Raw genomic sequence first — 27,280 nt, forward strand, 5'->3', positions numbered from 1 at the left:
GAGTAAGTGCCATTCTGTATTAATAGAGGAAATGTCCTCACTGAGAATGCCCTATACCAATGAAATCACAGGTTAGGTGAAGAAATTATTTTTTTTTAAATCCTTAGTTACAATACAATGAAAGGATGAATAGAACAACCTTCCCCTTCCCACATGCCTTTGAGCATAGACCAGATATCTGAGGGCAACTGTACTTTGTCCTCTTCATCAACTATACCCTTGAAAATTTTGTTTTTAAATCACAGTGCCAAAATGTATTTGTGCTGACATCCATCTTCAGGATGATTTGCTGATTAGTACAATTTATGACACATCATTTATTGTCATAGAACTGCAAATTCTATGACCTAATTTACCACTGTGACTGAGGCAAACCAGATGGTTCAGTGGATAGAGCTTTGGACCTAGAGGCAAGAAGACCTGGCTTCATATCCAGCCTCAGACATTTGCTAGCTGTGTGACCCTGGGCAAGTCACTTAACCTCTGTTTGCGTAATCTACTCGAGAAGGAAATGGGAAACCACTTTAATATCTTTGCCAAGAAAACCCAATATAGGATCTTAAAGAGTTCAATACAACTGAATAATGGAATAACTGCTATACTAGCTATTTCTTATGTACTTTTTTGTATTTTTAAAATTTATTTCTATTTTTTTTTTATTTTTTAATGGGGCGATGGGGGTTAAGTGACTTGCCCAGGGTCACACAGCTAGTAAGTGTCAAGTGTCTGAGGTCAGATTTGAACTCAGGTCCTACTGAATCCAGGGCCAGTGCTCTATCCATTGTGCCACCTAGCTGCCCCCCTCTTATGTACTTATAATTCTTATATTTCTTATATACTGAGGCTAATTCTGGAATAGAATGATGTCTCAGCCATGAGAAGGAAAATGGTCTGTATGTCTATATATGTATGTGTGTATATGTATAAACATATAAATATCCCCATAGATACATATATATATGCCTATACAGATAGATATATGTACATATACATATTTATAGAAATATCCATATATATATATATTTAAAAATTTTAAAGCATGAAATCATACTTTGAAAGTCCATTTTCACTGTCCTTCTTCTGAAAAACCAAGGTTTGTGTAGGGGAGAAAGGAAAGTAAGAGGAGCCTAGTAGTTTCAAGTTAAGGACTACTTCAGAGCAAAGAATTAAAGTATGGGGGATGGGGAAGGTCATCAATCAATTAAACAGCACCTATTAAGGTGCCAGACATCATGCTAAATGCTGAGGATACAAAGAAAGACAAAAACATTGTCTCCTCTAAGGAGCTTACATTGTAATGGGGAGAGATGATATACATGGATCTGAAATTATAAGACAAATACAGACTAAATGAATGTTACCATTAGAGGGAATGATATCACCTCCAGAGTAATTATATCATCTCTATGGTCTCATCCAGCTCAACTTGTCCCATGATGATAACCCAAGACATGTTACTTCTCAGCCACAATGCTTATTGATTAGCAGTTATGAAACTTGTTCTCTTCAGATTATCCAAGCAATAACCACTTTCCCAGGTCACTATGGTTTCTCCCAACCAAGCTGTGGTCTATGAATGATCATCTTGGTAACCATCCCAGCAATCCCAGCTGGAAAACCCAGAAAACTGAAAGCCTCTTATCTTTGCTCTCTGTTTTAAGGAGTTCTTTTTCTTGTAAAAGATATCCTGCCATTGGGGCAGCTAGGTGGTGCAGTAGATAAAGCACAGGCCCTGGATTCAGGAGGACCTGAGTTCAAATTTGACCTCAGACACTTGACACTTACTATCTGTGTGACCCGGGGCAAGTCACTTAACCCTCATTGCCCTACAAAAAAACAAAACAAAACAAAAAAGATATCCTGCCATTTTATGAATCATTTAAGATCTTATTCTGATTGAAACTGTCTTTGCAAGAAAATATTTATTTGCGATTTTATAACTGTAGCTAATGTAGAAGAATTCCCACTGAAAGACAATTCACTATTTGTGTGTGTGTGTGCTTAAATAAGATTCTTATTTTTCCTCCTAGTAGGAGGCAGTCCTATTAATCTTTATCAAATTCATACCCACTTCATACACTGATTGTTTTTAATTAAAGTTCCATACTTGGAGCCTCAATAAGTTGAGAACCAATAGGATTATTAATTCTCATAACCTCCCTCTCCCCAAATGATCCCCCTTTGTAGTCCCTTCAAGTTTTAGCTGGATCTGACAATGAGATGGGCTCAATCATTAGATAGTGAGATCCTTGTCACTGGAGGTATTTAAGCAGAGATTGGGGGGTCATCTATCAGGGATGCGACTGTAGAGATTTTTGCATTTGGTGGGAGTTTGGGCTAAAGCATCTCAAAAGTCCCAACTCTAGACTCTAAAGCTCTGTGCATATAAATATTCTAATTCAGGAGAGTTTGTTGTGCTGTGGGTTCGATTTGCAAATCAAATGATCCTTCTTGTCTCTCAACCTTTGCAGCGCTTGGACAGTGATGAGGACTCTCCTTTGGTCACTCTTTCCTTTGCCCTGTGCATAATGGGGAGGCGAGCTCTCGGAACTGCCTCACACAACATGGCGTTCAGGTAACTAGACAGGAAACCTTGGGGATTCCCTTGGCTGTTTGGAATACTTGTGTGAATGCTACATTTTCTGTGCAGCCTTTAAAGGGATATTGTGACCATTTCAAGCTGGAAAGTGAAGAAAAAACCCAACACATTAGGTCTTGATTTCTGGGTTTTTTGTGGTTTTTTTGTTTGTTTCTTTTTGGTGAGGCAATTGGGGTTAAGTGACTTGCCTAGGGTCACACAGCTAGTAATTGTTAAGTGTCTAAGGCTGGATTTGAACTCAGGTCCTCCCGAATCCAGGGCCAGTGCTCTATCCACTGCATCACCTAGCTGCCCCTGGTCTTGATTTGTTTTAAAGTAGGCTTTCTGTCTTGGATAGAAAGCTGTTGACTAGACTGGTTTGAAGGATTGGATATATTTAGATAGGAATGTTTACATTGAAGAATATCATGTTACAAATAGGTTGTTAGAAAATCATAATGGAAAGAACACTAGACCAATAGTCAGGAAGAAGTGGGTTCAAATACTGCCATTAATATTTACTAGTTGTGTGAGTCTAGATAAATTGCTTGAGCTCTGTGTACCTCATGACCTATAATGGCCTTTCCAGTTTTAAACCTTCGATACTATAATCTACCAATTGATAGATGGGTTGAAATCTATATTGGTAAGGAGAATTCTCATACTTGGAGTTCTTCCACACTGATAAAATCAGACATCCTTTATTCATTTACCTATTAGGTTGTTAACAAGTAAAAGGTGTTTTTTTTTCTATATTAATTTGAGTTTAATAGTTCCTTTCTAATTTAAATCAGATTTGAAGATCAAGTGATATTAATTTTCCTTTTCTAGCCCTATCTCTGCATTCCATATTCCAAGATTGCTGTTAAAGAAAGAGTTTAGAGTTGGTCTCAGTGAGTAATTCCAATGTATCTTGCTACACCACATACTCACATGTGCCCATATTCCCTGGGACTTCATTTCAGGCTTTTTAGAAGCCCCAAACACACCAGATCCCATGTATCAAGGAAGAGACCAGGTCTAATAATGGGAAAAAAATAACACCAGCAAATATGTATATAAATTGCTGGGGTTGTATCAAAACAAAAACAAAAAAGTCACTTTGCAAAGAGCTAATGAGTCCAAAAGGAAAGTAAATATACCTTGCTATTCACTGAGGAATAATAATAATGGTGATAATAGCTTCCACTAATAGTATGCCAAATACATATCCCCTCCCTCTCCATTTCCCCTGCACCCAAACCACTTCCCTCTTCTTGGCCTGGGCAGAATAATCATCCACAGTCTCCTGGAAAGGGCATCATATGCATATTAATTTATAATCTTTATAATTTCCCAGACCCCAAACTCCCTTCCCAGGACCTCCACTCCCATATATCCGTTAACTGCTTCTATTTGAATGTAAGCCCCTTGAGGACAGGGACTGTTTTTTTTTTTTTTGATTAGCACAATGCCTAGCACATAGCAAGTACTTAATAAAATGCTTTTTACCCCATTTTTTCACATAATGCTTTTAAGGTTGCAAAGCAATTTATTTGGATATTCACAGAAACTCTGTGAGTGACATTGAGCTCTCAAAACTGCTGTGCATAGCATGGTCTTCAGGTGAATAGAAGGTAAACAATTAGAATTTTCTGAGCTGCTTGGGGGCAACTGTGTGGAAGCCCCATTTCCTCTGCAGACTTTAGATAGACATTGCATTATCTTCATTGTTTTTGTTGTTGAGTCATTTGTCTGACTCTTCATGATCCCATTTGGGGTTTTCTTGGCAAAGATAGTGGAGTGGTTTGCCGTTTCCTTCTCCAGCTCATTTTACAGATGAGGAAACTGAGGCAAACAAGGTTAAGTGACTTGCCCAGGATCACACAGCTAGTAAGTGTCTGAGGCTGGATTTGAACTCATGAAGAGCAGTCTTCCTGACTTGAGGCCTGGGGCTCTATCCAGTGGACCACCTTGCGGCCCTGTCTTCATTGTACATATGAGAAAAATGACACTGAGAAATTTAAGTAGTTTTTTTCCAATTTTTAAATTAAGTAGGTATAAAAAGTCTCTAAATTCAATAGACATGTATTAACTGCCCTTTTTAAACAATGCATTGAATTGAGGTTACAAACATAAAAATGACACAGTCCATGTCCACAAGGGACTGACCATCTACTGGTGGGATATGATGTACTCATAAATAAAGTAAGAGATAAGGAACAATGGTCATGAAGCACATCCAGACAAAATATTCTAGGAAAAACTGATAAGGGAGAAGACACTTTCACTAGCACAGAACAGGAGAGGAGACTCCCTGATCCATATGCAATTCAAAAAGCAAGTTCTAAAGGTCTCCTAGCCAAAACACTTCCTCTGATGGTACATCCTCTATGAACCGCTGGTTTCCAGGAACTAAACTCAGTTTATACTGGGTAAGTTTGCCCTAGGTTAGTCAGTAAATGTGCTCTCCTGTTGTTTCATGTCCCTGGTTTGTAGATTACCTAAATAAGGTACACATTCATTTCAGGCAAAAAGTAGCTATCTCTTTTCTGGATCCCCTATAACCCAGCTGACCACCTTATGTGAATGGAGAAACATGTTGAGATGTGTTGTTTTTCCCCCTTTTCTAAAGTCCTTGCTAAAAGGGATTATAAATGATTAATCTGCTATAGTTCATTAGTGGCGACCTCTTAGCTGAAAAAAAAAGTTGTAAATTGTGGATTGATAAAGAGGCAGTCAAACTTCCTGTTATCAGTTTATATTGTCATTTCACTCTGGGAAAAGCAGTTGCTGAGAATCACTAAGAATAAGGACGTAATAAAGGATGAGAAAAGCAGTTTATTTCATCAGCAACCTTTCAGTTCATGCATCCCAGTACTTCCTGCCTTTCTCTGTATATGAAGAAAACCAAATCTCTTACCTTTAAAATGTTACATTGAGGTATATTGTAGAAACATTCTTCCCAACCATCTTGCAACCTCACAAAACCTCAGCAAATTTCAAAGAAACAAACCAACCTACCAGCGGGACAGATCTCTTTCAGTCTTCACAGACAGCATCCCAATTATGAACAAATAGGACAATTGTTCAAGATTGTAGGAAGTCATTCAAAGATTTCCTAAAACAGTCTACTGTCTGCTTGGAACATTGCTCTTATTGAAACCACAGACTGATATAAGGTAATGTAGAAAGGGGCAAATAACAAAGACTGAGTTTTTTTGCAGGGACCAAATAGTCGAGAGGCAGCTGAATTTGTTCTGTGGTATTTCAAGAAAGTGGTTAAGACAACAACATAACAAACCAACTTTTCATCATTTTAAAGAATTGTTTTTTAAATTTTATTTTATGACTGTTTTCCAGCTAAAGGTAAACAGATACGTTTTGGAATATTTCACTCCTTTGTTTCATATCTCAAATGTTTTCAAAGACTTCTTTAATGTTTTTTTTTCTTTGAACATTCAGAATATTTCAGGCCTATGCTTTTCATTTATTGCCCTCCTTTCATTTTCTCTTGATTGAGCAGTATGCTTCCTGGCTGCTTCTTTTATTATTTTTTAAATGCTATTTCAATAAGATTTTCCTTATTTTCTTTACTTTATGTCCTAAAATAAGTCAACTCCACTTGTTCATTTCCAAATGTTGTGAGGTTTGGAAAGACCTCAAGGTTACTAACAATACTCTGAGGACTTTCAGGGAATGATTAAAATAACTGCATCTGCTACAATTTGATGAGAGACCTGAGACCTGTACCACTCTGGATTATTATGATGTAGTGTTATTTTTCTCTTTAACTTAAAAAAAAAAGATGGTTCTTATCTGTCATTCCTAGACAAGTCTATATTTCTTTATTTCTTTTTGGGGGAGGGGTGGGGCAATGAGGGTTAAGTGACTTGCCCAAGGTCACACAGCTAAGTGTCAAGTGTCTGAGGCTGGATTTGAACTCAGGTCCTCCTGAATCCAGGGTCAGTGCTTTATCCACTGTGCCACCTAGCTACCCCAAGAATGTCTGTGTTTCTTAACCACAACATCACCTAAGGCAAGGATTCTTAACGTAAAATATATAGACCCCACAAGATCTATGCAGAGATTTCAGGGAGTCCATGAACTTGAATGGGAAAGAAATATACATCTTTATTTTCATTAATTTTTGGTTTCTCCCATGATCATCTATATTTTTTATTTTATGTATTTAAAGGTATTATTCTGAGAAGTCCATAGGCTTCAGCCAAAGGGCTTTATAGTATACAAAAATGTGACAAGCCCCCTGAGTTAAGGCATGTTTTCTATACATAGCCTGCCATCAGCAGAAGAAAAGTCAGACCCACCATATTCTTAGAGTATAACCAATGCATCCAGTATTGATAATGCTTTATTACAAAGAATCATTGTCTTTTGGGAAGTTCCAGTCTATGGGCCTTGGCCTGAAATGAACTTTATGGGAAATAAGTTACATTATGATCATAAACTGAATCTTATATAATATGAAATGATCTGAGAATACTTGGTCCTAGGAATGAATAAGCTAAGTGTTCTCTAGGTCCACTAGAGTGGACTTCAGTGATTTAGTGATGAAAGACTGGGTCCTCCTTCGCTACAGACTTACGACAAGGTTATCTGCCCCTCCCCACCCCCAGGTATTCCTCAGTGAAATAATTCACCTATTTACAAAAGTGAGAAGGACTAATAAAAATGACTTGGGGGGCAGCTAGGTGGCACAGTGGATAAAGCACTGGCCCTGAATTCGGGAGGACCTGAGTTGAAATCTAGTCTCAGACACTTGACACTTACTAACTGTGTGACCCTGGGCAAGTCACTTAACCCTCATTGCCCTGCAAAAACAAACAAAACAAACAAACAGAAAAATGACTTGGAAGTCATAATAAACCACAAACTGAATGAAACTAATGGAGTGTTGCTATTTAAAATGCTAATGCAATACTCAAATGCTTTAAAAGAGGTGGAACATGTAAAAGTGGAGAAATAGTTCTCTAATTCATAAGACAGAGCAGGCCCTTATTTTAAATTCTACAAAGTGTGGGGGAAACTAGAAAGAATAATAAAATTATTTACAAGGATGGAATCATCTTCATAAGAAGTTTCACTTAGCTTGGAGGTTAAAAAATGACTTGATGGGGCAGCTAGGTGGCGCAGTGGATAGAGCACCGGCCCTGGATTCAGGAGTACCTGAGTTCAAATCCGGCCTCAGACACAACACTTACTAGCTGTGTGACCCTGGGCAGGTCACTTAACCCCAATTGCCTCACTAAAAAAAAAAAAAAAAAAAAAAAAAAAAAGACTTGATTATCATCTCCAGATACAAAACAGTTTATTTAATGAGTTGGATGCTGCCCAGTTCTTGGTCTATAAAGGAAGAAAAAAGCAGAAAAATTGGCATTTTGTAAAAATAAAATCGAGGATTTTTTTAGATAAAGGAGGATTCTATAGTGCAAGAGGCTTTCAGCATTTCAATTCAGTTCAACAAACATTTAAATTCCTACTAAGGTGTTAAATTGGGGGGATATAGAAAAGAAAAATTATACAGTCCAGGTCTCCCAGGAATATTCTGCTAAGAAAATGAATGGTTTCCCTTCATTCACCCTATGAGATCTTCCAGAAATAGAACAGAAAAATTAATCAACCCTACATGGTTTAAATAAAGCATTGGTAATCATAGGTGTGTATGTCAGATGTTGACACATCAGGCTATCTTACCTACAACACTATTTCTCCGAGGGTAGCAATAACTATTCTCCCTCTTCAGACTTGTACTATGTATTTTCATGAGCAAGAAGGAAAAAATAGTTCCATTCTGACGAGGAAAGGGGTTCCCGTTCTTCCTGCTGAGTCATTATAGTGGCAACCACTGGGTTTAGGATATAATAATAGTCCAAGGTCAAGGGTATTAGATGCTAGAGATATAGATATAAGGGATGAACCAATCCCTTTCAGCAAGGCTACATTCTAACTGAAGACAAGTATATATAATACCATGTACAGCATCAATATAAAGTCAATAAATATAAATATATGCAAATTCATTAAAAACAACATAGTGCACTTACAGCTGGAGGGATCAAGAAAGGATTCTGGCAGAAGATGGTGCCTGAGCTGCATCCAGCTTAAAGGAAGAATGGGACTCTCTAAGTTGGGGTTGGAGACAGAGTATCTTATCTCGAGCAAGCAACAGTCAGGATTCAAGGTTAGGATTTAAGTTGCTGTCAATGGCCCTGACTGTGATTGTCTATGTCCTTGTCAGCATCCTAATTAGAATTAATTCTAATAGTTAAAGGAAATCAGGGTATCCTCAGCTATGTGACTACTATTTTTCCATAGTAATTCTAACAAGTGAGAGAATGTTGAAAACTGGATTATTATTTGGCTTGATTTCCAAAGCCACAACATACTGGGAATCTGGCTTCAGAGCTGGAAGGGGCCTTAGGCATCAAGCCCCATCCCCTCATTTTAGAGATGAGGGACCCAAGGCTCAGAGTTTAAGAGACTTGCCCAGAGTCACACAGCAAGTCAGTGTCAATGAATGGTCTATTGAATATTCTGCATTATCACCCTACAGGGGAAAAAATTATGGATTGATTTTTTAGTATAGAAAGAAACATCTGCAGTATGTCAATTCATGGTGTGTGGTGAAGGTTATATAGGAATAGGGATTTAACTTCTCCAAGTAAGGCACCTACCTCCCTATTAGTATAGGCTGGCTCCTTCTCTGCAATCTTAAGAGAATTGCCTGGGGCGTTGAGGTAAACTGACTTGCATAGGGTCACACAGATAGTATATGTCAGAGAGAGCACTTAAACTCAGGTCTTCTTGTCTCTAAGGCTAGCTTTCTCTCTATTCAATGTATTATGCTATCTCTCCTGGTAATATTGATAAAAGAGTGGGGTGGGGGCAGCTAGGTGGCGCAGTGGATAAAGCACCGGCCCTGGATTCAGGAGTTCCTGAGTTCAAATCCGGCCTCAAACACTTGACACTTACTGGCTTTGTGACCTTGGGCAAGTCACTTAACCCCCATTGCCCCGCAAAAAACAAAACCAAAAACAAAAACAAAAAACAAAACAAAAGAGTGGGGAATTCCTGATGACTGGTATCAAGAGAGTGGGTTGAGTTTTCCTCCAACAATGGTTAATAGAGCCATAGGACATTTAACTATTGTACCTCAGACTCAGTTTCTGAGTAACTAAGATGTTAAGACATATGCTGGGTGTGCTGGAAACATGAATGGCTAGTTAAAAACAAAAAGAAAAGGAAAGAAGGAGGGAAGGAAGAAATGGAAAGAAAAAAGAAAGAAGGATGAGAGAAGGGAGGAGAAGGGGAAAAAAGGGAGGGAGGAAGGCAAAACAATTAAAAAAGAGAGAAAAAAACCTGGAGTCTCTGACCACAGGGAGCTTATATTATACTTCTTTTGAGAGCCATTGTTATTTCCATAGAGATTTGGTCAATGAGTTTCTCATGGGTGGTGAGTTTTCTTTGGTAGTCTTTCTGGCAGGATATGTAGTTTGGTCATACATAATATACGTGTTTGCTTTGTTCTGTATCTATATGAGATTAGAAATCATTAGTCAGGAGACCCATATTCCAGTCCAAGAGATGCAGATGATATCGTGTCTCAAAAAGTGATTTACAGAGATTTGTACATGGTTTGCAAGTATCTCATTTACTAATCAGTAAACATGGGCAAACCCAGACTGTAAATCAGACTTAATTATGTGCATATGTTCTCTAAGCTTTCCATTTACAGGATTGTGCTAGAGCAGAAGGCTCTCCACAATCTGTAAATGCTTTAGTATATTGGCAGTGTTCAGAAATGAACAAACATGTTCAAATCAATCATTGGACTAGCAATCCCACAGAAGGACTTGAAGAAACCTTTGTATTATTAGGGCTCTTTCACGTGAAGCCTCGGGCTCACTAAAACCTGAAACCCCACACTCAGCCTGTTGCGGCCCCCCATCTCCCTAAATCTGCAACATCCACCCTCCCTCCCATACCTTCTACAATGAAAGACAGAAGCAAGAGTTACATGTCTGAACTGGGCCCTTTACCCAGAGTGGACCAAAAGAAAAAAAAAAGCATAGATAATCCTTAGCTAAGGTTAGGCTTTGGAGAGAGGGCAGCATGATACAGAGGAAAGAGAAAGGAAAGCCAGTGTACTCTCAGGTCACACCACTTATATAACCTGAGCAAGTACCATAACCTGTTGATGTTATTGTTTTACTCTTAGGATTGACTCTTTTTTCTTTTTTGGTGAGGCAACTAGGGTTAAGTGAGTTGCCCAGGGTCACACAGCTAGTAAGTGTCAAGTGTCTGAGGCCAGATTTGGACTCAGGTCCTCCTGAATCCTGGGCTGGTGCTTTATCCACCGAGCCAACTAGCTGCCCTTCCCATAACCTATCTAAACCTCAGTTTCCTTGTATGTAAAGTGAATAATTAGGTCAGATCATTTTCAAAATCCCCTTCAGCTCTAGATCCTATATCTGACCACCCTAATGAAGGATCCAAGGGGATACAGTCAGGACACAAATCCTGGGTTGAGGAACTTGGTAAGCAGGAGAAATAGGCAGCAAAGCTGAATGAGAGCAAATGGGCCACAAACCATACGGAGCTGGCTACTGCTTCAATCGGGGGAAATTTTCTTAAAGACAAGATGTGGTCTTGCCTTGTATGTAGAGAATTCTTGCTGTTAGGAGAACAGAGGAGGTAGTACCAGTCTTGCTGTATCGGCTGATGATTTCAGACACGCTACCCCCTTCTCATGTTAGGAACATTTCTACCAAGGTAGCTTTTAAAGGGTCAGAGTGGTATAATGGAGATTCTTCAAGAAAAAGGTGTTCCCTGGAGAAATGATGGCATTTCAAATCCATCACAAGGAAGCCTGATCTGCCATTTTTAATAGTTTATCTCCTCAAGGGATCTATTAGTTCATATGACAGCAGTTAGGTCAAGAAGCATTTATTAAGTGCTTACTGTGTGTCAGGAACTGTGCTGAGTGCTTAGTATATAGATACAAAGAGAAAGAAATGCTGTCCCTTCCATCACGAAGTTTAACTTCCAATGGGGGAAGACAACATGTAAAAGGGAGCTGAAGTGCAGAAGTGGAAGAGATGAAGGTACCTGGCACATGGTGCATGGTAATGAAGACTTGTTATCTGTGAAAGGCAAACATAAACTCTAGGCAGCAATAAAGCCTGGAGAGGAATGAAGTTATCATTGGCTTGGGTGGGCCTCCTTAAAATGGAAGATCTATGAGAAACCAGCCAATTAGAAGGTGAGGCTGTGAGGAAAGAGGTCACTTTCAGTGTGAGAAGTAGTCAAGGAGTAGGGCATCACAGGCAGTCAGAGTAGCTGTATCAGATTCAAAGAATGAATGTCAGGATGTTTCTGTATTTGCAACCATTTGCAGTGGTTGTGAATGTAAAGTGAAATCTTCTGATTATGGAGTATTAATAAAAGAAACACATGTTGTTGTTTTACCCAAATACTGTTGCCAAAGCATGGGGTCTATTAAATAGTCTTCAAGATGACAGTGATCACCAGTTAATGATGCTAGAAACTACTTTGTAAGTATGTAGTATATGGATTCTTTGAAGAAAAGGTTTCATTAAAAGATGTGAGGGCAGCTAGGTGGCACAGTGTATAGAGCACTGGCTCTGAAGTTGGGAGGACCTGAGTTCAAATCTCACCTCTGAGACTTACTAGCTATGTGATCCTGGGCAAGTCACTTAACCCCAATTGCCTTTAAAAAAAAAAATCTATTTCCATCTTCAGTCATCCTGCTCGCTTTCTCTCTCTCTCTCTCCCCTCTCTCACTACTGGACCCAGATGGCTCTAGAGAACAGAGTGAGGTTGGTCACCTTGCACAGCCTTCCCTCACTTAAATCCAATTCACTGCAAGTTATGACAATCACCCAATATCATGGTCCTCTTCAGGATTGAAGGACAAACAATATCCTTAAGAGATGTATACAAGAGCCTGTGGGCAAGGAAATGGTTTACAGTATTGGGAACTTGTATCTAAGGTATCTACAGGATCACCAAATTCTAGTGCTAGAAGGAAACTTGAAAATCATTTGGTCCAAATTGTTCATCTTACAAATGATAAAAAGGGAGGCCCAGAGTGGTAAAGCAATTTGCCCAAGGTCCCATAGTTAAAAAGCAAGAAATTTTGGCTTGGAAGGTGGACAAGTCCAGTGCTTTTTCCACTAGAACCCAATTTCAGGAAATAATCAATTGACTTACCTGTATGTCTTTTTCTAAATAGTAGAGAACTTACAAACCAGGGCTGAGTTGGAAATATGTTAGTAGCCAAAGCCAGAGATCTGTGCTGAGGAGAGGTTTCTATGTGAATGATTTAAAATTCAAAGGATCCAGATGAACTCTACCCCTAAATACTTTGGGTGGTTGACATGGCATCTTTCTATAGGCAGGCATCTCTTTGAGAGCCAGACCTCTGGGTCTGACATTGTGAGATTCCCTGGTAGATAGTGTAGAAGAGGTAGCTCGTGACACTAATATAAGGGCTGGACCCACTAATATAAGGTAACAATGGAGCAGATTTATACCAATTACTCCATATTCTTCATAAAATCCATATATGTGTGTATGGGTATATGTACATATACATATGTATGTGTGTTAATGTGTATGTATATCCCCATCCTGACAGAGTTCAGAGACTGGATTCTGGAGAGGAAGAAGAAATCCACTGAATGAGGGAAAAGCTAAGTTCTCTTTAGCCCAGAGGAAGTACTTTTTCTCTATCCAATGCAACTATTCAAATGAGTCCCCAGGTATTCCTAAATCCCTAGAATAATTTAGTGACTGTTTGCTGGCTAAAATGTTATCTTAACAAAGGGAGGAAAGGGCAAGAGACAGCAGGGCATGTTGAATAAAAGACTGGCCTTGAAATGAAGAAAACTGCCTCTGATTGTAGTATCCTAGATTTAGAGATGGAAGGGATGTTAGAGATGATCTAGTCCAAGCCTCTCATTTTATAGATAAAGAAACTGAGGTCCAGAGAGGTTGTGACTTTTTCAAGGTCATACAGCTAGGGAGTGGGAGAACTGGGATTTGAATCTCTGCCTCCTGACTCTCAAGCCAGAATTTATTCCACTGGAATATGTTGTCCCTCATATCAGCTGCACAACCATGGGCAAGTGGCTTCAAGTCTCAGTGTATCAGGCAACTCTAAAACTATAGTTTACAGATGAGTTGCTATTCTTTTAGTGGAAGGACTAATTTGCATTGGTGGAGGAAATTTCTACACTGAAAAAAATCTCTAGACACAAAAAGGGAGATGAGAAGAGCAGGTGGGAAATGTATTATATATGGACACCAGAGTATGTGATATTACAAAGTGGTAAAAGAATTCCCTTGTGTTTTCTCAATGTTTTGAACCCTTTGAGTAACACTATTCAGAGGCTATAAAGTGATTCAAAAGTAGAGTTGCCCACAGACATTCTGCATTCATGGAGTGGTCATGGTAAAGGCCTACTAGTCCTTTTCTTTCTACTGATATTTGACATCACTTCAATCTTTCACATACAGAGAAGACTCACTATTCTTGGCACTTCCCTTTGCAGAATCTGCATCTATGGGCAAGTCACAAACTCTGTTTGCCTTGGTTTCTTTATCTGTAAAATGTGGATAATAATAAGGACATCATATGGGGTTGTGGTGAGGATCAAATGAGATAATCATTGTAAAGTGACAATGACTGGCACATAACAAGCACTATATAAGTGTTAGCTATTAGTATTATCATCACCATCACTATTATTATTACTGATATATTCCAGTATATTGTATATTAATATATGTTAGTTATTTGGTAGGAACATACAATTAATAGATATTAATATATTACATATTGTTGTTGCTGTTTAGTTGTTTTCAATTGCGTCTGACTCTTCATGACGCCATTTGGGGTTTGCTTGGCAAAGATACTGGAGTGATTTGCCATTTTCTTCTCCAGCTCATTTTATGGATGAGAAAACTGAAGCAAACAGGGCTAAGTGACTTGCCCGGAGTCACATAGTTAATAGGTGTCTTAGGCCAGATTTGAACCTAGGTCTTTGTGACTCCAGGCCCTATGCTGTACTTTGCTAACCAGATGCCTATTATGTATAATATTCTATAAATATACATAAATATAAATTATATATAATTAATAATAGGCATTATTATTTATTTTAAGCTTTAAATCACACTAACACTTTTGGGATAGTTTTTACATGTATGGATTGTCTTAAGCTCTTCAAAGGCTGGAACTCTCCTTTCTGTATTTGTGCCCCCAGCACATAACACAGTGCTGGCACATAGAATTAATCTTACTAAAAATGCCATTCTTTCTAGGGGTGTTTTTGTTTAACAAAAGATTCTGCATATACATGTCTATTAAGAAATAGGGCTCTATAGACATTCACATGCAGCTTTGATGTAAACGTGCTTATGTGTTTAAAACTAGCCTTGTTCAATCTTCCTCAAAAGGTTGTAAAATCTATCTTTGACTTCCTTTTCCTTTTAAATTTTGCTTGGCACCTAATTTAGTGCTCTCCATAACTGAATGTGCTCTTTCCTAACTGACTGGCCAAACTAACACCCTGGTTGCCTTTTGCCATTCACGGGGCACTTCTCTTGGCTATGTGCTGTCTGCTTGGTCTTTCTTCCCTCAAATGAACTGTTTTGGTCTCAATTTTGAACCTTAGGACTAGTCAGTTAGCCTTTAGATCAAGATGTTTCTTACCAATTCCACTATTGTCTTTAATGTAATTGTTTTTTAATTTTTAATTTAATTGTTTTTTTGTGGGGCAATGAGGGTTAAGTGACTTGCCCAGGGTCACACAGCTAGTAAGTGTCAAGTGTCTGAGGCTGGATTTGAACTCAGGTCCTCCTGAATCCAGGGCTGGTATTTATCCACTGAGCCACCTGGCTTCCCCCATTATTGTCTTTAAATGTATATTAGGTATTTATATGTATATACACTACTCTTTGAAGACATATATATAATTTTTAAGACAATGTTTATACATATACATATGTGTATGAATATATGTATTATGTATATGTGCATGTATATGTTTATGTGTGTTTATATTATATGTGTATATTATATATATGTATACCATGTATATTATATGATGTATATGTATGTATGAAGAGAGAGAGAGAGAGGTGTGTATGTGTGTATGTATCCCTATGGAGATCCAGGTTCTTTCCAGCTTGGAAATTCAAGAGCTTTTATCAGATCCAAATCAGAAATGTCATCAGTGTCTAGTGCCCACTTCTTTCCTCTACCTAACTCCCACCTTATCTCGTCACATGTTTTTTTTTTTTAATTTCTCCTGAAATAATTAAGAAAATGCAATTAAGGAGAGGTTTTCCTTCTCTAGAGAACAAGACAAGTAATCTATGCATCATAAAGTTGGAGTGTTTCATCTCTCAGGTGATGAGGAAAAATTCTATTTTTTTGTGGGTTTTCTCCATTTTGCACCATTCCATGTGAGCAGCATTGAATGGCATGATATATCATTTTCACTGAAAATAGAAACTTCATATAAGCTGTTGTTGTTTGGAGGTGGCTTTGGATCAGGGCTCAGCATCTGTGCAAGTCCTGGTTGAAACTTTGTTTTTCTTGGCCCTTGCTTTGCCAAAGTCAAGTTTTGTTCCTTTTAAATATAGTTGAGACAGAAGTACACTGGCAGCGTGGAACCCTGTCTCCTCTCTCTGACTTCACTTTTGATTAGCTAGGGGACCCTGGGCAAACCCATTCATCTTTGCTTGTCAATTCTTCCATCCATAAAGTGGCAATGGTGTTTTTCTTATGTATACATTTCTACAGGCCCATTCCTAAAAATCCCTGAGTGTGGGACTGAATTACTGAGTCCTTCCTGGAACATAAACCACCCCTCCCCACCCCCTACTCCCCCATCTCTAGGACTCAGCTCTCTCTCAGTTCAGTACTTAGCTCTCTTCCCTGGGGACAGGGTATATTTTAAAATGCTTTCAGTTGAGGGCTAAGAAAAAAAATCACTGTAAACATTTTAAAAGCCCCGACCCTTGGCCTTAGTCCCTTCCCTTAACAGGAAAGGCAACCAGTATAGATTATCTTATGTAGCAAACTCACTGTACCTCATTGTACCAGAAGGCCTTAGAGTCTCACTGCTCTGAAGGCAATCCATAAGAGGCTTGTCTGCATTCTGGAGACACATCTCTCTCTCTCACTGAGGTTCAGTTCAAATGGTCTTCCCTGCCAATGAGGAGCCCTCTTGGCCAATGCTATGCACTTTCATTTTCTACTGTCCAAGCTGACCAGTGACTGTGGACACCTCTCTCTAGGGAGTTGTGATGAGAAATTAATGAGCACAGTACATTTTACAAATAAATGTTAAAATGGTAATCAGTGGAACCATTTCCCTAATGTGCAGGTCCAAATGCATTGTGTTGAGTCAAGAGGCTTATTCAGTGAGCCAAGTCATTAAATCCTTATGAGCCAGCCATCCTCAGAGAGCCCCTTTCACACACGTTTTCCTTCTCATTCTCTCCCAGTTCAGCACTATTAGGGATGATGTTTCTTGTACTTGTCATTTAACTACCTCACTGGGATTCAGTGAGGAATTCAGAATAAAATGTCCCAAGGTTGTGAAAGGAAGGATACTAAACAATGTTTTAATGGTAATAAAGAAAAAGAAGAAAAACGGATCACCTCCCACAAACCCAAGAATTTAAGAGGAGTAAATCCCCAAACTCTACTTCTCTTATTCTTCAAAAAAGAGAGGGTTGAGGCAGAGAAGAAGAGCAGCCCAGATACTGAAAGAAATCTCATTTAACTGAATCTTTTGTTCTTTAAGTAGAAGATGATCGTGTATTTGTAGCAAATGAGGAGAGGGAGAGAATGGATAATTGAAAAATAAAGCTAATTCCCAAAGATCATTTCCATCACTAGTTTTGACTTCCTCTTCTACCCAGTATTTCCCAGAGTAGATTTTTTTCGTTTTCCTTTATTTCCCTAGCCCATACTCTAGTAGAGTGACATAGGGTCATAGACCTAAAACTGAGAGGGATCTCAGAGGCCATCTAGTTCTATCTCTTTATTTTATAGATGAAGAGACTGAGGCCTAAGGGATTTAGCAATTTATCCAAGGTCACACGAGTCACATAAGCATTGGAGGCAGGATTAAAACCTAAGACCCCTGACTAGCATTCTTTCCATGGTGACATTCTGCTTCTCATCATTAATTCAACTCAATTTAATTCATTTCAACAAATGTTCATTAAACATTTTTATGTGCAAGCCACATTTGTAGGGCTACAAAGACAAAAACAAAACTTAAAAATAGTCCCTGCCCTCAGGGAGTGGTGACATAACTCCGAATGACATCCAAAGCTGGGGAGATAAATGATCTTGGATAATACAGACTGTATAACCAGTACCTAGACTTAAAAAAAAAAAAAAAGCCTTGTCTATAAGCACCAAGTTGTTGGTTGTGACTGTTGTCAGCATTGAGATAAGCTGGTCTCTTTATTTTCTTGGCACTATGGGTTGAATCCCCAAATGGTTAGTCATGAAGCGCATTAACAAAAGTGTGTTCTGACCAAAAGTGCTTTCTGTGTTTTCTAATATCACATCGATCAGACAGACAGTTCTGTGGCTCATAAAATCGATAAAAATGATTACAACAGTGTAATAGTCATTATTTGATATGAGGACAGGAATAAGATTTGTGGTCTCTGGGAGTTTGGTATGATGCTATGAATCAGGGGCCAGTCATCTTGACCCAATGGAATAGCTTGTAGTTTTTCCAGTTCTTTAGCTCAAGCTAAGACAATGACATTGGGATCTTGACAAAGACAAATGGGAAGAAAAACCTTGTTTGAAATATCTGGTTTCCTCCAAGCCTTTTCCACTCTGCCTTAAAAATAAGCAACAACATTGTTTTACAGCCTAGATTCCTTTCTGTATGGTCTCCATGCCCTGTTCAAAGGTGACTTTAGAATAACATCAAGAGATGAATGGGTGTTTGCTGACATGGATCTGCTGCATAAAGTCGTTGCCCCAGCTATCAGGATGTCTTTAAAGCTTCATCAGGTAAGTCCTTTGTTAACCTCTTGCATCTCTGATTCTCCCAGACACCATCAATGAGAAAAAAAATAAATAAAAGGCAGGCAATGGTAAAAGTAGGAAGTTCTAGAAAAGGCTCCCATTTCTTTCTTCCTTTCTTCCTTCCTTTCTTTCTTTCTTTCTTCTTTCCTTCCTTCCTTCCTTCCTTCCTTCCTTCCTTCCTTCCTTCCTTCCTTCCTTCCTTCCTTCCTTCCTTCCTTCCTTCCTTCTTTCCTTCCTTCCCTCCCTCCTTCCTTCCTTCCTTTCTTTTTTTGGTGGGGCAATGAGAGTTAAGTGACTTGCCTAGGGTCACACAGCTAGTAAGTGTAAAGTGTCTGAGGCCAGATTTGAACTCAGGTCTTCCTGAATCCAGGGCTGGTGCTTTATCCACTGTGCCACTTAGCTGCCCCCAACGATCCCATTTCTTAAAAGAAAGCATCAGCTCTTTTACTCCTTGGCATTTGATATTTAATCTGCTTATGTAGTTAGATTCCGCATCTTAGGGTTAATTTCTCAAACCTTCCCCTACTTGTTTTTGTTGTTGAGGTTGTTTTTTGTTCACAAGAAGCTGACATTAGGTGGTGAGCTGCAATGAGGTGGTGATATTCCAAAAGAGGCCAAAATTATGCAGCCTACATTGGGAATTGCATGTGGATCTTAGCCAAATGACTTCCCAGTGGACAGAGGGAGCAAAAAAAAAAATCACCAGTCTCATGAAACACATCCCAGATGTTGACAAAATGACACCTGTCTGGAGCCTGTGCTCCAAAGCAGAGAACAAAGGAATAAATGTGAATCTGGTGACCAACTAGGTCTCAGGGGATGGGGCTTTGTTAACCATGACAGGTTCTAAATAAGTCTGTGGCTGGATTTTATTTTATTTTATTTCTTCAGGATCAGTTCACATGTCTAGATGAATATGAGGATCCTGTGGTCCTCTACGAAGCCATTCAGTCCTTTGAGAAAAAGGTAGTGATATGCCATGAAGGAGATCCTGCTTGGAGGAGTGCTGTCCTGTCCAACAAAGAGGAGCTTCTCACCCTGAGGCACGTGGTAGATGAAGGCACAGATGAATATAAAGTTATCATGCTACACAAAAGCTACCTTAGCTTCAAGGTGATCAAGGTATAGTAGAAGTTGTTTTAAAAATCCATTTTTTTTAATTTTTGGGAGTATCTGAGGATTTGCAGACTGATGTCTGGTGCCATCTTAATGAATCCATCCACCATTTCAGTAATCTGTTTCTAAATGAATGTTTGCTAATCAACAGACTAGGGTGGCAAGGTGAGTTTTCTTCATTTTCATACATCATTTGGTACCTTTCAGAAACATTGACTAGATTTTAAACTCCTTGAAGAATTGTTTCACTTTTGTAGCTGTATTCCAAGCACCGATAATGGTTTGTGGCACATAGTAGGTGCTTCCTAAATGTCTGCTGATTGATTGCTGAAGAAGGTACTTTTGGAAGCCACCTAGTCCATCTCTCTCTACTTCATAGCCCATACTATATTTAGACCATATTTATCTGTGACCATGCCAATGCCAATTTAGTAGAGCAAAAAGGAAGAGTGTCAAGTATGTCAGCATCATAAAACAAAAACAAAACAAAACTTATGTCTTGTTCAGGGAAATAGCATGAAACCATACTGTTGAATGCTTACCCCACAGGAAGGGGATGGAATGAACTTGTGTCTGTGACTAGGGACTAAGTAATAGAATCTTGCTGAATAATGAAGGTATGCTTCAAATTATGTTATAATAGAATAATATGAATGCTTAACAAGTCAAGTCAGTGTTCATCACTTAAGTAAATACAAGATCTTGGTAGGAGGAAGGAAAATGAATTCACAGCAATGGTTTAAAGCTGGACAAGTTAGCAAGAAGTTAGAGAAAACAGCACATGTCTAAAGAGAGTGATACAGGTCAGTGAGATGATGGTCTGTCCCATGGATTCTTATTGTTTTGGCAATTCCCATGTCTTGCAACATAATCCAATTTCCTCTTGATTTCCCTTATGTGTCCGCATCTTCTAGGGTAAGAATACTCTCTTGCCTTTTGTACCAGAAGGGCAGGAGAACACTGACCTACTACCCTGAGAGCCCTAGTCCCTCTTCATGAAGAATAATTCACATTGATAAGTCATATAAAGTTTAGAAAACACCTTCCTCAGAACAACTCTGTGAAGTAGGTAATACAAGTCATTATGCCCATTTTACAGATAGGAAAACTCGGGGCTCTCGGGGCTTCAATGCCTTGACCGGAGTCATAGAGATAGATAATGTATAATAAGGTAATATTCAAACCTAGGTCTTCTGATATGGAGACATTATCTTAGCATGGGAAGAACTTTGTATCTGGAGTCAGAGGACCTAATTCAGGCCTTCTCAGCTCTGTGGCCTTAGACTAGTCAACTATCTTCTCTGGGCTTGTTTCCTCATCTGTAAGATGAGAGGGTGTGGCTAGATATGAATAACTAAATGAATGAATAAATAAGTAAGTCAATGATCATAATAATGCATTTATAAGGCACTTGAAAGTTTGCAGTGTGCTTGCAAATATTATCTCATTTGATCCTCACAACAACTCTGGAAGATAAGTGCTCTTATTATTCCTATCTTATAGATGAGGAGACTACGGCAGAGAGAGGTTAAGTGATTAGCCCAAGATCACGGCTAATAAATATCTGAGGCTGGATTTGAACTCAGATCTTCCTGGTGCCAAGTCCACCTTTCTTATCCATTGTTCCTCCCAACTGCATGATCCTTTGTAGCGCTACATTTTGTGATCCTTTGACTTTAAGCCCATCTTTATGTATCATATACTATATATCTTACATGAGTTAAAGCAGAAGTCCTGACTTGATGATCCATCTGCTTTTCTTCCCTGACCCTTCCCTGGCTCATAGGTTAACAAGGAATGCGTCCGAGGACTCTGGGCTGGCCAACAACAAGAGCTCATATTCCTACGTAACCGTAATCCAGAGAGAGGCAGCATCCAGAATAATAAGCAAGTCCTAAGGAACTTGATCAATTCCTCCTGTGATCAGCCCCTAGGCTACCCCATGTATGTTTCTCCCTTAACCACATCCTACCTGGGGACCCACAGCCAGATGAGGAACGTTTGGGGTGGACCCATCAGCTTGGACAACATTAAATCCTGGTTCTTAAACAAGTGGTTGAGGTAGGTTTTCCAATGAAAAAAAGCCTGCATCCAGGTTGGAGAAATGACAAACTGTTGAGACTTTAAATTCCCCTGCCAATCAGTTTCCTCTTGTGATTTAAGCTATTGCACATGATGGGTGTACACAGAGAACAGAACACAGGCCTGGGTCCAATGGAGATGGAGAAATGATGGGAATTATTACACAGAAGAGAAAATGGCTATTTCCTAAAGTTACATAGGCTGAAAATCAGGCTTCAGTTCCCACGGGGCTTCAGAGGCTGGTGATCTTTATGAATAATTGTCCCACATACGTTACAGAAAACCAGGCTTGAACTCCCTCAGCATGGCCCTGTCAGTTAAGTAAGCCTTATCTTCCTACTCTGTATTCCTTGGAATGAATTCTAGGGAGTTGTGCTGAATACTGCCTTTCTCCAGGCTTTTAATTAGGAGGTGGGCAGAGGTTAAAGGCTACTGCTTATTTAGCCCAGCGAAGAGTCTTCCTTTACAAAAGCACTAGGGTGGGAATGAGGATTCTTCCTTCTCATAGACATTCCCACTTGTATTGTTAACCTCCTAGACATGGTCAAGGAGATCAGTACAGTTACCCTGAGCCTGGTTGCTGAGCAGAATTTTCAGTATATGAAGTATCCTAGTGAGAATTTGATGAAGCATCTCTTATGCTCACAGAATGCGCAAGGATTGTAATGCCAGCCAGCACAGCGGAGGCAACATTGAAGAAGTGGACAGTGGAGGGGGAACTTCAGCGGGGAGCAACAGCAGCTCAGGCAGTTCAAGCCAGGAGAACAGCGTGGAACAGCCAAGGAAAGAAATCTCCCAATTTCGGTTTTCTTCTCAAGGTGGTACATACAGATCAGGTAGGTTAAGCATGAAAAGTAGCCTTCTAAACTGAAGGCTTGGCTGAGTCTCCAAACGGGCCCCGCCTTTCTTAGAAAACTCCTCTTCAATAAAAATAACTGGATTATTATTTTTTTCTCTTTATATCCTTAGCACTGTGCCCGGCTTCTAGGTGCTTAATAAATACTTAGTGACTGATTAATTGGTGGATACCTATGTGATGCAGCACCTAAAGTAGGGGGAGAGACTAGCCCAGGTGAACTGGACCAAAAGGGCCAAGTCTTGGGTGTATGTGCTAAAGACTCTGTCTACTGAGAACCCTCATGGGAGAATTTGGTGAGCCTAATTCTAGGACTGGACCACCAAGTGGTATGCATTTTTTTTAAAAAATGCAATATTTTAAAATACCTTTCCTTTCTCCCCTTTACCCTTTTTCTCATGAGATGCAGCTTGAGCATCTGCCCACTTGGCCTATCCCTAATTTTAGCTCTAAAATACAATGGTGTGACAAATTTATATCAAGAACTTCATTGTGGGAAAGAACTAAGTTTTAGGACAAACAATAGCAGATTTTCCTTTTTTAGCTGCAAAAGTTCTGAAGAACCAGCTTCTGTTATTCATCTATCCATCCATCCATCCATTCCTTCATTTGCCCATTCATTCACTCCTTCACTCTACATTTATTGTGCCCTTATTGTATGTAAGGACCCTGTGTTAGAGAGCACTATGTTAGTTTTCATGATTGACCTACAAAGGTAATTAATTCCTTCCGACAGCTACTCACCCTATCAAATATGCAGTTTACAGAAGCATTCCTGTAGGCACTAACTCTCGTACTTATCTCCAGTTGGAGCCTCTCTCTAGCGATCTCTGACATTTCAGAGTGAGAGAAGAAGTTGCCAGGAGGGGAGAATGCAGGTGTTGGCTAAAACTGTGGCTGCAATGAGTCAGAAGTTTAAAAATCTCATTTGAACTCATGCTCAAATAATTAGCCCTGATCAAATGAAAGAGGTTCAAAACCCAAGCCGGAGAGATGGTCCTGAGCTTTGGAAAGGTCTCTTAGCTAACATTAGTCTCTTACATTGGAAAAACAAAGCAAAACAAGAAACTCATTTTAAAAAATAAAACTATGGGGCAGCTAGGTGGTGCAGCGATAGAGATAGGCCCTGGGTTCAGGAGGACCTGAGTTCAAATCCAACCTCAGACATTTGACCTTACTAGCTGTGTGACCCTGGGCAAGTCACTTAACCCCAATTGCCTCACCAAAAATAAATACATAAATAAAAATAAAGCTGTGATCTTGGTCTTTTCCAGATGTGAAAATGCTATACTTTAGTTCCAAACAGTCAAATATTTAAGTGTCACTAATACTTGGACAGTGATTTGTCTAACTGGTACAAGCTGTTTTCATGGTCACTGATGGTGCTGAAATGGAAAGAGTGGAATAAAGAGAGGGTGTGTCTCAGTGGACCGATGGGCTTTTAAGGATTTAGTCACAGCTCACTAAACAAGTTCTTTGATTCTGAGAAAAGTTTTCGACTTCCATATTGATGAGATGATATCAACAATTATTCTTGTCTTTTGTTTGGGAAAAGTTTTGTGCTTATTCCCCACGTCAATATGTATATATACATATACATATAAACAGATACAGATATAGGTACAGCTATAAATATAGATAGAGATACAGATATGGAAATGGGTACAGATACAGATAAAGCTATAGATTAGACAGAGAGAGACAGAGAGAGAAAACATCCCTCACTTGTAGATGAAAATTTTAAGGGTTTTACTTTTCCTAAGTTATGACTTACAACCTCCTTGTTGAAAGTCACCATATTAGAGTCAGTTTTTTGGTCACCATTTGGAGCAGGCAACACAGGGTGAGGATGTAAATAGGGAGTGATCTGAAATGTTGAGGGGAGTACCAACACCAATCAATCAATCAGCCAATAAGCATTTGTTAAGTATCTACTGTGTGTGTGTGTGGGGGGGCAGTAGGTGGTGGGTAGGAGAGGCATAAAGGCAAAAGTACAACAGCCCCTACCTTCAATGGGCTTACATTTCAGCTGGGGGAGAGAACCTATATTTGCCTATTAAATAGGTACATTGAGGAGGTTACAGATCCATCTATGTATTAAAGGAACTTTAATACAGAATAGTATTATGTATTACTCATAGTATTATGTATTACTATCATGGTAAAGTCTGGTGACTGAGTTGCTTATGTAATAACATGGAACCCACAACACTTTCAGGTGCATGTAAACCAGATTAAAATGTAATTGACAAAATTAATTAAAATACAATAGAACATAAATAATATTAATATATGGCTTTCTAAGTCAATATGTGGCCTACAGGGATGTTTATGTATGGCTTAGTGGCCCCCATTTCTATTTGAATTTGTTACTACTGAACTTCAGTATCATAATAAGACTAATTTGAAGTTGGTCTATCCATCTGTGGTGGGGAACTGGAGAGTAGAACTGCTTGTTTATTTATTTGTAAGGATGTTTGCCCCACAAATAGATAATGAATGGTGTTGAATGGCTGTTGCTATGACTATGAATCATCTACAAATGATTGCTATAGCTTCTAGTTCTAAGAAACTCAGATGCCAGAATGAGTTCCCTAGGAACATTTAATCTGATAGCAAAGTAATTGAAAAGGTAAGGTTAATTGTGAAATAATGATCTTGAGAAGCCAAAAAATAGACTTAGATTTTCTTAATTTAATGCTTAACTTAGTTGGCTGGTGCCAGTCTGTCTGCAAAAGCAAAAAAAAAAAAAATACACAGAAAAAGTCAGCAAAACCTGAAGCATTGAATATGTGTGGGATGTACCTAGCCTTCAGTCCTTCCTTCAATCCTCAACGTAGAGGCATTTTTGTCCTTTTGTCTCTCAATGAATTATTCCTGACCAAATATGGGTGGTCCACTATGCAACACTTTAACCACTGACAAAGGGATGAATATGGAATATTTTTGGACAGCAGTCAGCTTTACAATTTAAATCATAAACAGATGTTTGGCCATGCTAAACTCTGAACAAACTAACAAATCACCATTTCCATTCTTAATCCCAATTTATCAAGGTCAGCTGTCTTACCCCCAACCCCCTTCACCTTTTTTTTTTTTTTTAAAAAAAGATAACATTCAACTGATCATTTGGGACAGTTAACATAGGCCCCAACTCTCCCTTTTTCTTGAATCACTGAGATGGATGAAGCTATGATGAAATCATCATACAAAGATCTGACCACACTAATTACAAGAAAGCTAATGGAAGTCCTGGCAAACTCTACCTTTAGACCAATTGTGCCCTCTTTCTGATGCACGAGAGGAAAAGTAAAAGCTGGGTCATACGAAGGAAGGGAAACCGCAACCACTGACTGTCCTCTGGGAAAGGCCATTGTTACCTTCACTCAACTGAGCCATTTCTGTTTCTCAGCAGCCACTCTCTGCTTGATGTGACAGAGAAGGGTCATTTCATTAGAAACCACTTCAACCAATAAGCTGTCTGGAAGGAAATTGGCTCTTTGGAATTTCTCAGCAGTATAATTAGGTTTTGTCCCCTAAGGAGTTACTCCTCAGTGAATACTTCGAGCATCTCAGAATGACTAGAATGTACTTTTTTTTCAACGATATTTAGTGAATAAGTCAAGGAATAAGTATCTGCTATTCATGAAAAATTACCAATGTGTGTGTGTGTGTGTGTGTGTGTGTGTGTGTGTGTGTGTGTAGGTTCAGGGGGTGGATCTCTCCTCAGCAGGAAAGGTTCCAAAGTACATTTGCTACTTCTTTTTGTTAGTAAAATACAAGCTTATTTCTCTTTACTAAGTGGTCCTAAGAGTCTTACAATTATAAACACACATACACACACACAAACAAACAAACAAAATCAGGTTTCTCTGGTCTAGCCTTTCCCTCAAACTGTGATAGCTACTTCCTCAAATTTCTGTTAGCCTTTTGGTAAGCACCTTTTTCTTTGTACTTATTGTCCAATTATGATTACAGGTATAATCTAGGGTGCAAACCTAAGGACTTACATAAGAGTCTTCTCATTGCGGGAGAGAAATACTGGCCAAAAAATGTCCCTTACCCAGGCAGGGATAGTGGAGTAATCATTGTTTTTTGTTTTGGGGGGTTTTTTTGAATAATCATTCTTTCTACCAATGAGGAGAGTCATGCAAATCCTTAGACTTGAACACTGTGTAACATTAGATTGCATTCATTTTACAGTATTATATTGTAAACTTTAAAAGGGAAAGGACTTCCTGATTTTATCTTTGCATTCATAGCACCATTGCAATGTCTTGCATATAACATATGCTCAATAAATGTTGAATTGAATTTTCTGCTCAAGAAAGGTTGAAGCTTTGCTGCCATGAGGTATTCAATAAATAAGTCAGAGAATAAGTATCTGGCTGTCCTTGAAGAATAACCAATGTCAATCGTTCATCTTGGGGCCCTCATATACAAAATGTAAGCTGTGAGATAGTGGTTTCCATCATCAAAAGGTTTGTGATTTTCTCTTTATTTGTGTGCCTACAGACCTAGAAGGGCTAAGAGATGTAACCATTGCTAGTGT

General features: G+C 39.0%; 1 protein-coding gene across 1 annotated transcript in view; it reads left to right on the plus strand.

The window, feature by feature from the left end:
* The window catches only part of PCNX2 (pecanex 2), a 373,081-nt gene that overhangs the window by 333,673 nt on the left and 12,128 nt on the right, over positions 1 to 27,280 (plus strand). The window contains exons 28-32 of the mRNA XM_044004215.1: positions 2,472 to 2,575; positions 18,515 to 18,659; positions 19,566 to 19,796; positions 21,577 to 21,851; positions 22,521 to 22,708. Of these exons, the coding sequence (XP_043860150.1) occupies positions 2,472 to 2,575; positions 18,515 to 18,659; positions 19,566 to 19,796; positions 21,577 to 21,851; positions 22,521 to 22,708 (943 nt within the window). The remainder of the gene's footprint in view (positions 1 to 2,471; positions 2,576 to 18,514; positions 18,660 to 19,565; positions 19,797 to 21,576; positions 21,852 to 22,520; positions 22,709 to 27,280) is intronic.

This window comes from Dromiciops gliroides, chromosome 4 (assembly GCF_019393635.1).
Source record: "Dromiciops gliroides isolate mDroGli1 chromosome 4, mDroGli1.pri, whole genome shotgun sequence".
NCBI classification, from domain to species: Eukaryota; Metazoa; Chordata; class Mammalia; order Microbiotheria; family Microbiotheriidae; genus Dromiciops; species Dromiciops gliroides.